Source organism: Brachyistius frenatus, unplaced genomic scaffold (assembly GCF_029030835.1).
Source record: "Brachyistius frenatus isolate BFR_SWC_R1_liver_20210118 unplaced genomic scaffold, ASM2903083v1 Contig_11, whole genome shotgun sequence".
NCBI classification, from domain to species: Eukaryota; Metazoa; Chordata; class Actinopteri; family Embiotocidae; genus Brachyistius; species Brachyistius frenatus.
Window position 1 is genome coordinate 3014589 of NW_027210610.1, and position 14981 is coordinate 3029569.

General features: G+C 41.8%; 1 protein-coding gene across 2 annotated transcripts in view; it reads right to left on the bottom strand.

The window, feature by feature from the left end:
• The window catches only part of ankfn1b (ankyrin repeat and fibronectin type III domain containing 1b), a 116014-nt gene that overhangs the window by 41044 nt on the left and 59989 nt on the right, over positions 1–14981 (bottom strand). The window contains exons 1-2 of one of the 2 annotated variants that reach the window (XM_069691522.1): positions 14289–14402; positions 9281–9321 (exon numbers count right to left, since the gene is read on the bottom strand). Coding sequence is in view for 1 of the 2 variants with exons in the window: in XM_069691521.1 (XP_069547622.1) it covers positions 9281–9321 (41 nt within the window). In the remaining variant the exon portion in view is untranslated. Of the gene's footprint in view, positions 1–9280; positions 9322–14288; positions 14403–14981 lie in introns of those variants that run through there. The other variant, XM_069691521.1, reaches the window with a different exon arrangement.

Consider the following 14981-nt stretch of genomic DNA (forward strand, 5'->3'; position numbering starts at 1 on the left):
GACCAAGGTCAATAAAGTGACATAGTCATAAAATGAGTGACATTACCGTGATTTGAATCCTGAGTTCCTAAAAAAAAAAAAAAAAAATCGAATGAATGTAAAACTATTGTTTGATACTGTGTTTTGCGCCCCTCGATCCCTGAATGATTTTATATTTACATATTTGATTGATATGATTTGGGGAATAACTTGACGAGCGTGCTCTGCATAGCTTCTGGGATCAGGAGAGGGTTTTGTGTGAGATATGTTTATAGAGGGATCCCATTAAAACCAGCAGAACGCTATGCATTACACAATCTATGTGGTCTGTCTGAGGTTAGGCTGCCCTTAACCACAGATCTTATTTCAGATCGCTGAGACACAGACACTACAGTAAATCATAAGCAGCACAGGCAAATACCTGACCCTGTTTCAGCAATTATGGCCGGTGGCTGTCTACCTAAAACAACTATTTTGGAACGGAGGGAAAACAAAGCGCTGGGATTTCTTTCATCTCTGTCTCCTGCTATGACTTCTCGTCCCTGCCAATGGAACACTAATACGCCAAAAAGAATGCAGGCACCCGCCAATATAACAGATACATGCAAACGAAGTGGATGCGAGCGCGAATGCTCGCGGGCGAGCGCGTGCACGCATACACACAGGCACGGTTTAATTCATGAACGTACCCCTCGATGTGTTTCATTAGGCAAACAAAAAGGCTTTCAGTGGTCCAATCATAAAAGAACGCAGCCAAGCTATGAACATTGCTAATTAAAATTCGCTCAAAGAAAGCCTTGTTTTCCACTCACCATCTCCATCCAAACCCATGTCTGTGTGTGCGTCTCTCGACATGGTAGAGGCCGCTTTTATTTCACTTGGACTGAGGTCTCACCAATAAAACATACTGATATTTCTTCAAGCTAACAAGCTTTTCCTTTAGTTGTGATACAGTTACATTATCTGAACTGCTCTCAGTGTAATGTTTAATCGTTGGTGACTTTGAGGCCCAGTGAATGAGAAGCAATAACGCAGCAGTCTGTTGCATAATACCTGATGCACTCTGGACCCTGATGCATTTGGCGAGCTTTTTATTATAAAACTGTCTGAAATAATACATCAAAATTATACAAAGCGCGACTAAAAACCAGTCCCAAATATGTTGATGGGTAGGATAATTTGTTGAGCACCCACATGGGTCCTGAGGAGAGGGGAGGCATTTAACAGCCAGTTCACTGCATTGACAAATAAATCATAACAATGACTGTCTCATTTCCAAGTGCGAGTGATCTAATCATGAAGCTACGTGCCAGAAGGAAGGGGACTCTGTTATCGTCCTACACATGTCTTCTCATATGCTGGCCATCCACCCACTATGGTAAACAGAGATATTTCCATCTCGGCTTCTTTCCATCCATCCCTTCATTTGCACGTCTCTGAGTCACACTCATCGTTTCATCTTCTTCTTTTTTTTTTTTTTAAACGACTCCCCTTTATTACATTTCTCTCTCACTCCTGTTTTCCACCGAGTCGGCACACACAGACTTTGTCAGGGGGACAAAAATGAGGGAGGAATTCAATGCTGTTTTTCACTTTGCTCGGCTCCCTGTGGTGTTGGGTTTGGGTTTGATACCGTTCCCTCTGTGTCCCCCCTCTGTGTTTGATGTGTGGCATAAGGCTGACTCGACACTGAGATATACCGATGATGGATTTGCAGTCAAATTCATCTTGAACTGAGCTGACAAGCACATGGACGCCAGCAAATTATTTAAGTCTGTAGCTTGGAGTACTGCGCCACTGTGAGAGGAGGGGCAAAGCAAACAGTAACGCAGACAGTCTCCTCTTTCCACTCGCTTTCGGTTTGGTGGAATGAGATAATAGTGAATGTAATTTGGTAAAAAGTGACCTGGGGTGAGTAGCTATCACATTTGGGGGGGGGGGGGGGGAAGAGACGACATCTGGACATACAGCTGTTTGTATAGGACCTGCAGACGTGCATGAGCACACGACCACAGTATGAAGTCACACAAGCTCTACTGCAGTTTTGTTTCGACTCCAAGATGAGCAGAAAGCATTGATTTATTAGTGGGCCATAATCCAGGAAATACAGTATCATAATAATGTTTAAAAGTAAGGGGAGCTGGATTTATCTGATCAAACCTGTAAGGTTTATTGCTGCTAAGTTGACAACAGTAACCAATCACCGCGCCACTTCACATGACATCGTAATAACTCAGCACAGAATCTCAAAATTATCCTCATAAAAGTTGACACAAGTCTCCAGCTGGCCTCCTCTGGGACACAGAAAAGCTGACAAAACGTTATGGAGCCTGGATCTTAGCCCCCATGTATTAGTACTCTCACTGCTGCTGGCCTGCAAATGTTCATGCCTCACTAGTTGACTAGTCAAGTGGAGAATAAAAGGCCAAGTGTGAATATGAGTGTGTGCATGTATTCCATCTCTTTGCAGTAAGCATGCTCTAATTTAACTTCTGTGAGGATCTGTGTGCCAGTCTGCATTGTAAAGTGAGGATTTTAGAGGCCTGGTCTGAAGGAGATGGACACCCCTGTGGTATTATGTTTATGGCCTTGAAACAGCAACACACACACACACACACACACACACACACACACACACACACACACACACACACACACACACACACACACACACACACACACACACACACACACACACACACACACACTCAGGGCACCCCACTTTTCCCCATCCAGCCACAATTGAGCATGGCGTCAAGATTCCAATCAGGGTTGAGCCAGCAGACTGAGGGGATTATTTATGCTGGAAGGAATAAGGAAACCTCGAGGAGGGAGAGAGATGTGTGTGTGCTTGTAGAATGTCTATACTTGTGAGAACCGCAAGTCTATTTTTAAGGATACAAAAATTCATAAAACTCCTTCAAAGTGAGCATTTTTCAGTCACCAATTAAAAAGCTAATGTCCTTAACCCTCCCGCTGTCCTTGGGTCAAATTGACCCGCTGCTGTGTTCAACCAAGTTCTATTTTATTTTTATATTTTTTTGGGATCATTGGTGACAAGTAGGCCGTGACGGTTTCTGAAACCGTCAATTTGCAGCGGGTCAATTTGACCCGAGGACAGCGGGAGGGTTAAGTTTAGGTTTGGCAAATACTTAAGATTTAGTGAGTGTTGGACGTTGAGTCTGGGAACATACACATTCACATATAAAAACACTAACACACATTACAGACAGCTAAAGTGACGAGTTAGACCCGTGTTGATCATCTGAATAAGTCGGACCGCCAGAAAACTAATAAGGAGTGACTTTAGCTAGAAAAACTGCAATAACTCTTGGAAAAAAATTGTTGACTTCATATTCCATGTGATAAGTTGAATGGGAGTCTATGGAGCCAGGGCCTTTTCGGAGTCAACCTCTGGCATTCGGTGGTATTACAGCTTAAGGCACTTCTGCATTGGCCTTACTGTTCAGACCTGGAAGCTTCGTCCACTTTTATGTGGAGTCGATGGAGAGGACATTATCTTCTTGTTGGCAACGAGGAATTCCTGAACATGTATTCGTCACAGTCTTTTTGAACCTCATTTGGAGGAGAGGTGGAGGTTCATCCTACTTTGCTGAAGTCTTGCAACTTCATAAGCCAAGTGGGCAGTTCTCCCGCGATACGAAATTGGATCTGCAAAGAATGCAGTATCTTCTGTTGGCCATCATTATGGATCCTATTGAGCAGTGCCAATAACATTTCTTAAAGTGAAGGTGGAGTCGCCTGGTGAGGGAAAAAAAAATAATAATACTTGAATTCAAAAAGGATATGAGTGACCTTAAAATGGTGATCGTGGTTGAAATCCTGAGTTGGCTTATTTGTACCAAAAGCAGTTTATCCCTGAAATGTTTGTCATTGTAAGCCAGTGAACTATGATCCAAAGTGTTGAGATGTTTTTGGGAAAGCTGATCAAATTTTGATGTGTGGTTTCAAACTGGAGGGAGACGTTAAAGGACTTGTTGTGCAACATGATAGAAAGACATTTTCCCTGAGAACTCCCTAAGCTAATGTGGTTGTATGGATGGAGTGTTTGTATGCAGTGTGGTTATATGTGTGTGTGTGTGTGTGTGTGTGTGTGTGTGTGTGTGTGTGTGTGTGTGTGTGTGTGTGTGTGTGTGTGTGTGTGTGTGTGTGTCACTGTGTGAGTGCGGGTGCATGCTTTTGTATTAAAAGTCAGGATGGAAAAGGCTATAGCAGCAATGTTCAAGTACTCATTGTCTCAGTATTACACACACACACACACACACACACACACACACACACACACACACACACACACACACACACACACACACACACATTGATAGTTGGATGAGTTCTGCTAACATGAGTAAGACCCTCTTTATATTATGAAACGACACTGTACAAATAGTGTACATAGCTACAAACACACAGTTTGCTGTTGAGGACGTGTGAACACAAGCACGCTCAGATAGTTAGCCAGCGTCAGTCTCCTCCGGCCCGCTGAGTTCGCTCCCTCTCCTACCACCATTACCACTATTGTAAATACTTCTCAGTATGTATTTACACTGAGATCTCACAACCCTGGAAAAAAAAAACGAGGTGAAGAAAAAATAGGCTGGAAAAATGAAGGAATGTGTTTCATGTCGGTCAGACAGTAGGAACCCTCAGTCCTTATTATGTTTCTGCTACAGTTTGCCTTGGATCGTGCCTTCATGGGGATGAGATAGAATGATGCAGTAGGTCTTCGCTCTGTATTTGTGCCCTCTCTTTTGTCACTTTCATTTTTGCTCTGGTAATTTCCGACTGATGCAAAAAGCAAGGTCAGAGAGACACGAGGGCACGGTGGCTTATCAAATTCACCAAACATGATTCAGACTTATATACAGTAACACTGGGACACTGTGGTTTATCAGCCCCAGGACTGTGTCTATTGTGCACGAGATAGAATTCATAAAATCTGTGATGTCATCAACATGAGGCCATGAATTAATTGCTGCACGGCTTTGGCTTCTGTGTCACCTGTAACCACGGCAACAACCAGCAACTGCCGGGAGGAAATTAATTTAACTGTGAGGAGCGTGGCAGAAAAACAACAGCGAAGTCTTCAGAAGTCTTTACAGTGAAAAAAGTGGGAGGACATAGCAAAGATCAGCGTGTTTACCTAAACTTTCAAGAGACAGAACTGTCTCACTGCGAAGAAAAAATATCCTCCAATAAGGATCTCAGTAATTTCTATGACAGCTGTTAGAACATACACAAAACAATTACATATAAAACAACAAGTCTTTGTGATAAAACTTTTTTTGTGTATAAATATCAGATTTGTAGAAGAAAAGCAACCATGACTAATTCATAGTCTATTATTCAGGTTAGTTAAGATTAATAATTTGAACTATTGTCTATTTGTTTTCAAGTTTAAATTTAAAATGTTGAACGTTTTCCTGTAAGTGCTGAAAAAGTAAGAAAATCTATTAGAAACTTTCCACAGGGGAACTTAACCCTCCTGTTGTCCTCGGGTCAAAATGACCCACAGCTGTGTTCAACCAAGTTCTATTTTTATTTCTATATTTTTGAATATTTTTTGGGATCATTGGTCATCATTCTTTAAAGAAACCCTCACAGCCTCCTTGTCACCAACGATCCCCCCAAAAATATGAAAATAAAATAGAACTTGGTTGAACACAGCTGCGGGTCATTTTGACCCGAGGACAACACGAGGGTTCAGCAGACGTTACGCTAAGCGGCTGAACCTTGAACGCTTGACTCGCTGCATCTTCCTCTTAAACATTAGGTGTCCTTACCTGAGAAAAATACAGTCTATACCGCTGGAGTAGCAATAGGAAGAGGTGAAGGACAGGAGTATGTCAGACACAAAGTTGCTGAACCAATATCTCCTCTAACTTACCTTAAGTTATTCCATATCATATACACACACACACACACACACACACACACACACACACACACACACACACACACACACACACACACACACACACACACACACACACACACACACACACACACACACACACACACACACACACACACACACACACACCTACGTCACCCCCATATGAGAACAATTACATGGCCTGCTCCTGTGAATAAATTAGTCTAATCAAATTCTCTCTTCTGTGACATCTGCACCTAAATCCCTTCCTCCACCAAAGAAGCAAAGCATCCCCCGCCCCCGTGACACCCCCAGTGCCCCATCCCTCCGTTACTCCTTCCTTCTTCCACGGTCTGCATCCAGCAGAAAAGACAGTAAAGTTTTCTTACACAGAGTACAAGCTTTCATGAGCACAAAGTGCGTCACAATTATAAAACATAATATAAAATGTAGGTCACACGACTTCAAAAGTACAACCAGAAGTATTTTGGTTTTATAGCTGGAGCAACAGTAAGAAGTACTAGACGGAAGATGACGGTGAAGAACTGAGGCTAATTTAGGTGTAAAGGTGAATATTTGAAAGTAAAGGTCCAACGCCTTGATCAGAAATTGTCAGTAAAAGGTGAGCGGAAGCAAACATTGATCAACCAGTAAGTAACAGTTACTTTCATGCATCCTTGTTGGAAACACTTTTTTTTTTTTTTTGCTGCTTTGCCCAGAAATCCTCTGTTTCTGAGTTAGTGGGAAGAAGATATCAAAATAGATGTAATGTGAGACCTTTTAGTGCATCTGGTAATCAGCTTCGCAGAAGCACTCGGGACCACTTGTAAAAGATCCAGCGATTACCCGCTAGAGCCTGTAAAAAGAAAGTTGCAGTGGTCCGAGTGGAATGTAATAAGCATTGAACGACCTTCTCCAGCAATAAGTCCCCATTGATAAGTAGCAGAGGAAATCAAACCCTTGACAGCAGTTAGGGAGACAGCCTGACAGCAGTGTTTGCATTGGATCTGCATAGAGAGGCAGGAAATGACTGACCATACAATCCTTTGTGGAATTTAAGTAACTATATAATATATTTTTGTTGATATTTCGAGGTTACGTGGAACTAAACCGTATCGATGTTGTGGTGATTGAATATACCTTCGAAACTACTCATTATATTCCCAACTGGAAGCAGAACAGAAGGTAGAACAGTGAGGATGTGATGTTAACACAACATATAATACAAATGGGATATTAAAGAACACACACCAATACCAGTAAAACAGGAAAACTAATACACATCCTAATGTCTATTAACCTCAGGTTAATAGACATTAACAGTAGTGTGCACATAATGTTTGCGATTCAACCAGCTGTACGTTTACTTATGCTCATACACATTTTTGTCCTGCCATAAATTAATATGTGGTAGAGAATATCTATCATTCTAGCCCTCCTGACATCTCACAATGGCTCTTTTGAATACAGCTGCTGTCTCCTGGCAACACGTGTCTCCAACTCTGGCACACTGTGCCGATGCACACCCGGCACATCATTTGCATCCGACACGACAATAAATTACACAGCAAATCTAATCTAATCATCTAGTGAATTTGGACCAGAAGCCTCAAACACCCAGCAGCACACACTTCCACAGAGTCTGACAACGGCCAATCATTGTGACTTACACACGTGGGAAACTTTTCAGTCAACACGTGAACTCTTCAGACAGAGAAACTTCTTTGAATTCAGCCTGATTACAGCTCTGCCCTTTGTACTTGTTGTAGTTCTTTAGGATGGCACACACGCAAACATCACAAACTACACTCGTACCGTATGTGCCTCCAGCTTTCATTAGGAAAGGCCTGTTACTATGAAACCATGTTAGTACAGAAATTTCAAATGTACAGCCGAAGACTCTATTTACACAAAAACACACATAATGACAAGTGAGACTGCTTGTACGAAGAAAAACAATCTGGTTTCACGAGTGCCTGAGACAGCTTGAATGCACTCAAGAAACAAAAAAGTTACACTCAGTGAAGCGTAAATTCAAAGTAATTGTGTAGTTTTCAGAGGAAGCCAGAAGGTAAAAATCTTCCAATAGATTAATTGGCTAATTGGTCCAAAGTGAGGAAATGTCCTAAACTGAGATAAAGAGAGAAAAACTGTCTTACAAATAACCACTCAGAGAATCAGACAGGAGATAGATATGTTGTGAAGATGAGTATTGGTGACCAAGGCTTTGGTTGCTAGGAAACTAAAACATATAGCTTATTTAGTATAAATTCTCATCCCACTTGTCTTTTAGTAGGTGTGACATCACAGTGTTATGCTGTAAATGTTGGGTTAATTTCTATGTTTTTCTAACAATGATCTCAGACATGAAGAAGAGAGGTTTATTATGTCCTACTATTGGCCCCTACACAGTACAGTCGGAAATGTTACTGACAAATAGATACAGCGTAATTACTAAAGACAATAGTTACTGGGAATCATGGTTTGTCTGTTCATACAGAGTCAGTGTTGAGTTTATATCAACAGCAAATAGCACTAATGAGCAAATCTAATGGTATAAGATCAGAAAACAGCAATGCTCCGCGCTATTTTTATGACACAATATAAAACAGTAGAAATAAAGGTTTATCTCAGATAAAGACTTGATCCTCTTTTGCTGTTATGTTGACTCAGGAATCTTCGTCTGGCACTGCATTTGGTTAGGATACAGGCTTCAGGATTAATGTTGCCAATTTACAGTTAGAAGATCCAAGGTGTGAATCACAAACATGGCAAAACACTCAGTAACACAGAAAACACAAACTCCTCTCATTTCTATTTCACAGAGGATCTATATTCGTCATTTTTTTTGTTCCTATCTCCCACTGATCATTTCACAGAGTAATCATGCTGAAAAACTGGAATGACAGAGAAGTATGACTGTTATGGGATGGATAATGGATAAGGAAAGTGTGTTATTGTTGATGCAGCCTAAACATCAAAATTTAGTACCAAATGACATTTGTCAGTACAAGACAGCATTGAGGTCATGTGATCAGTGCCATAAAAGTGGAACTGGAAGTTCGGTACTTCGGCCTACTTTTAAAATACTGACAGATACAGACGACCAAACGCACACGAATCAGGTCCAATTCTTTAGTGACATGGGTTACATTAGAAAACTAGCAAAAATTGAGCTGCCTAATGTTGTTTAACCACACTGGAAAATTTGACACGATCAGATTTGTTTTTTTTTATGACAACATACTTTATGTATTAGTTGCTGCCAAAACCAGTGGTGGGATTTTCAATAATGGCTACTTCTTTGGTCTCTTTTGCTGTTTTCGGGGACCAAAATATATCTAAAAAGGAGTAACACACGGGCAAATGGAATAATGTAGAGCTAGGCGAATGGATGGGACTCACTTCTTATGCTGATTCTCCTTTCGGTCAGCAGAGCCCAGACTCTGAAAATAAGCAAAGAAAAACACATTCAGAATTGTTATTAAAGAGTTCAAGATCTTCCGTCCTTCAGTACTCACCGAGAACATTCCTCTACAAGCTGTACAACCATCAAATAGTTCAGAGGGCATGCACACTTTAAATAAATATGTAGACTCCCCTTGTATGTGGTTACATTATTGTAGGATTGGCTGTCTTGCAGGCTCAGATGATAACCAGCATAACCACCATGAACCAGCTCAATATTCAAAGTTGAGACTTTAAAATGATAGTACAGGTAATACTAGTAATAGTGTAGTAAGAAGTAATTATATTGCAGCCAGAAAATGATGTGTAACCATGGGATGAAGGTATTTAGTTTAAAGGTCTGTACAGAATATACAGTCCTCAATCAAAGCATCAACAGGGTAATTACCCTGAAGAACAACCCAGCTACACAAACACAAAGACAGATATGCAGCTTTTTCCCTTAATTGGGTTTGGATTATTACAGTTGAGGTGATCGACAGTTAATGTTTGTCTAAATCCTTTTGCTAATCTGAAGATTAACCTTCTAGGCAGCACCAATCAAATGATCAGTGCCACTGTAAGAGCCAATTACATGGATAATAACCTTGTCTCCGGTGAGAAATAATGCGCTGTCTCGGCACAATCACAAACACTTATCCAGTGGATTTACTTTATTCACATGCATTTATGAAACTGTAGTGTCTGTGTGTGAGGTTGAATGCATGTGTGTTTGAAAGGAAAAGAGAGACTGAGAAAGAGGAGACGAAGAGAGCGAGAGTCAAGTTTTAAATTAGTTTCCCTGATGATGAAGTAAACGAGTTCAGAAACATCAAGTGCAGAACTGAAACTTCCTGCTAGCTCTTCTCAACAGGGGACATTTGAATGACTCCCTCCGGCAGAGACAACGTCTTCGACACGTGATATAGAAACACATCTGTACCCAAAGTTGCAGACACACAAATAATATCCCCCCTGTCATCCCCATCCTCCCGAGGTGTATAGCCCGCAGAGGTGACACACGCTAAGACAAAGCGAAGCGCACGCACAAGATACTCAACACACACACACACACACACACACACACACACACACACACACACACACACACACACACACACACACACACACACACACACACACACACACACACACACACACACACACACACACACACACACACAACTGGCCTTAGGCTGGAGACAGTTTTGAAATGAAAACTTGTTGCCGTTTCGCATTTTCAGCTTTGGGAATAACAAAAATACAGGCTCTGTGGACGCTCCATCACAACAAGCACTGTGGGACTCGATGGAGACCTCTTTGGTGAGTGGGCCAAGCCGACGCTGTCAATCATTTGACAACCTTTTCTTGTCGCCCAGTGTAATCCATTGTACCGGTAAATCTGATGAAAATCCGAGCTATTCCCTGTAATATAATCAAGAGAAGAAAGAGCGCTCGTGTGGAGATGCTTCAGAGCTGGTGAACAGTGTGTGATCTGCGAAATTAAATCCATGTTAACCTAATGCCAAATATAAGTTAATACGCTGTATTATGAATTATAACCGTGGTGAAAGGCTCTCGCTGACCTTTTCAAGGACATACTCACTGAGCCACTTTCTACTATTTATCTAATACAAATACAGCATTTAGGCCAGTAGTAGAGTGCACTGAACCGATATCATAAGTAATAAATTGATGCCATAACTCTGAAAACAACTGTTGTTTTGGTACTGTCGAAGCCGTAGATACTGGATATATTGGACAATAACATGTCGAGGAAACAGGACTGCTGCAGTATATGTGGGGGAAAAAAGCTCATGACGTCAGATGGTGGCTGCTCATGACAGAAGGCTATCGTCATTACTGCTCAGTGTTTTAAAGTCAAGTGGCAACTTGACGTCACCTGTTGGTTTGTGAACAGCCATTCTGAGGCCTTGAGTCTGGCATAATTGGGCAAGTTGGGAAGAACCAAGAGGTGGATCTGACTGAGAACCAGAGGACACTATACCCCCCCCCCCACACACACACACACACACACACACACCTATACCTGCAACCCAAGCATGTCAATCTAACCCCAAAATAACTCTCTTTTAGGCCTAATATCTCATTAATTATGGAATCATTTTCAGAAGGAACACCAGAAAACTGATGGAACCACATTCATTCCAAGGAAAGTGGCATATCAGTCGTGTACACCAAAAATATTTTAAAAGCTTTCTCTTCCTTCTGTGTTTTTGGGCCTATAAAACATGTGCATTAGAGTATTGGCCGAACTGGCTGAATTCATGTCTGCTTTCTTCACATAAATGGCATGAAAACAAATCAGTGATATGGCTCTTTGGGACACTTTGCATTTTATTTGAAGTATTGTCTGAAATTTTAACAATACAAACAGTCAGGCTGCTTTGTGAAGCTCATGAAAATGCAGGTGTTTGAAAAAGGAGTAAGAAAAAGGCTTTCCTTTCCTTTGAATTTCAAACTGAATATTAGAGAGAACTGCTGTTTTGAGTGTGAGGTTGTGAACGTGCATGCGCATGCTTTCATGTGAGTGGTGCGATGACATTTTGACCAGCGAGTGACTCTGATGTTTCGAGTGTGTGCGTTTATACAGTATGTGCAGCGCAGTGACACTTTGACCAGCGTCGGACTTCTCTGTGCATATACGTTTGCGTACAAGTTTCACCCTCTTTGCAAGGACAGGATACGGCATACAGAGAGACTAACCTTTCACCTCCCAGCTCCCCCACAGTGCCCTCAGGTAGCCCCACTCTCCCAAGAGGGACGAGAGCAGCGTGGGTGTCCTTCATTTGAAGGATAAGTCTGTAGGAGGTGAAGCAGGGCTATTTTTGAACAGTCTTTCAGGCTGAACTGATGATTAACCATCAGAGCAAGAATGACAAAACTGTAGTAATACCATTACTACAGGATTACAAGCAATTGCTCCATGACAGACACATGGCAATTCCCACTGACAATTTCAACATTTTTACCCTGTTCAAGTCGTGCTTGATGATGATATCAATATTTACAGATGACGTAAGTGTCAAAGCATATATTTTTGTGACTTTTTCCCCTCTTCAAGAAAAGGTACATTTCTAGTTCACTGAGTACAGGGATACGAGAGGCAATTAAAGGGTTCCAATACTAAATTTTTTTGCGCGCAAACTGAGTGCAGTGCCGTGATGCGCACGGAGCAGGAGGAAGATATAACCCTCGTCAGTGAGTAATCCAAGTTACATCGATTAATCTAAATCAGCACCTGAGTTACGAACATTTTTGTGACCGCTGGCGTGCGTGCATTTGTTATTCCACCATGGACTTGAAACTTGAGCCAAAAGCACACAATGAATTTTGTGTCAAATTCCAATTGTTTACAACGTTTGTTGCAGGAAATGATTTGCCTCTGAACGTCACAGTAGAACTCTGCGTTGACAGTCCGACACCGAATTCACGACACCGAAAGAATTCACGGTGCGCCGATCAAAGAAAACCCACCTGGTTGCTCCTCACCTGACGCGCCTTCTTTGAACTTGAACAGTGACATTTGCTCCTCTTAAAACATAAATGTCACTCACAACACCTCGCCCGGCTCATTGCTTCATTTCTGTAGATTCTCTAAAGCCTTTTAAAGGTTTCCGTTTGACACAAAATTTGATGTGCTCCCTCTGCTCATGTCCACCGTGAAATTGGAAACGCACACACACCACTAATCACAAAAACATGTGTCACTCAGTTTACGCAGTTTAAACTCGGAATGCTTAAACACAAAAGTTCCTTCTGCGTTGGAACTTTTTGATTGTCTCATATTTTGAAGAGTCTGAAATTCATTACTGAAATCTGAAATGTATCTCACACACGCTCACAGAGTGGCAGAAACTCATGTCGGCATGTCTGACTTTCTCCTTCATATTCATGCTCACGCTTATATGAGCAAAACACACGTTGTAATACAAACATAGTACGTCCTGTCCAATAATTTCATTTCGACAGAGATATGTGAAGGTACTTCACCTATTCAATGTACCTGAATGATCAATTTGTTTGCCCATATCTATGCCAGCCTCTAACAAACTTGCTTTACCACATGAATCCAACTTCAACTGCACTCTCTCACCTCTTTCCACCTCTACCCACGTAGAGCATCACTAACAATCGCACTACAACAGGAGGAACGTTCAAGTCAGACTGATCATGTATAATCTCCATTACTCGTACGAAACCTTTAGCTCTTCACCAACCTTGTCCCTGACAAAAAGAAAAAGGAAACATTTCCACAAGCAAAGGCAGCAGGACGCATCACACCTGACAACTAGTAGAGCTTAACATCTTAGTCAATTATCTTAATGATGGTTGGGAGCATATGGGAGATAATTAGCTGTCTTTTTTTGTGGGACATATTTCTGTCAACTGTATAGTAGTAGATGAGACCATTAAGACAACTGCTTCAAATGTGGTGTCATTAATTACTAAGGGAGCATATTAAAAAGGATTATAACTGTCTGATAGTGATAAATACATAAAACAACATTCACCAGTTTTACCCACAGCCTTAAGTTCACATTTTTCTGACTGTGTGCGAATCGAAGCAGGTGTGTGAGCAAGTACCTTTACAGCAGGTACCAAAAAAAACATTCCCTCACAGCTGTGAAATCACAGTGAACAGTATATGCTGTTTTCTTGCCAAATGCCTCAAAAGCATAATCCCCTTAGTAAGTGTTTCTTCAAATACTAGCTCATGAGCAAAGAAAAAAAAAATACACAAGTAGTTAAATGTAAAATACACATGGGAGTAAAAATGCACATGGATTCAAACACGTGAACACGCACAAACACGTCATTATATTGGCAGAATACCTTCACTTTGCATTCATTAATTTCAGCACACACACACACACACACACACACACACACACACACACACACACACACACACACACACACACACACACACACACACACATACCTGTCGAGTCCAACCCAGTAAACCCGGTCGGAGGACGTTACTCCACTTTCCCTGTCTTGCTTTTCTCTCTTGTTTCCAAAAACCAAAGTGCTCACTGTGGTGTTTCGGTGGTAACTCTAATTGCCGTTCACCTGTCTAACTTCCACTGTTTGTCTCCGTTTGCCTTCCTCCCGATGTAACTCTCTCTATTTTCCTCTCTTTCCACCTAAAGCTGTTGGTCACACGAAGGGTTTGCGAAGCTTGCTCCAGTGGTGCCTGCGACCGCCACTGACTTGTTGTACTTTAATTGTAGTTGCTAGGCGATAAGCTTCTCCAATTCTGCACACAGAGTGAACGGGAGGACGGGAGAGGAGGGGGTGGAGGAGGGGGAGAATAGGTGGTGGTGGTGGGGGGGTGGAAGAATAGGTGGTGGGGGGTGGGTGGAAGAAAATGCTCAGTATAGACACAGTAGCCTAAAGAGAATGATCGCCGAGGTTTACTGGAGGGGAGGAAGCTGTGCCGATACAGAGACATGAACGGATGGAGGAGAGAGGATCTCGCATAGCAGGTGCACTTCCTTGTTTTCCCACTGGGACCACCTTGTGCAACCTGGGATGCTTAATCCGGAGCAACAGCGCAGTTGGAGGATTTGCCAGTAAATACTTTAAATAGACAATGGCATTTGTACACGTGTACACACGTCTCTTCACATTT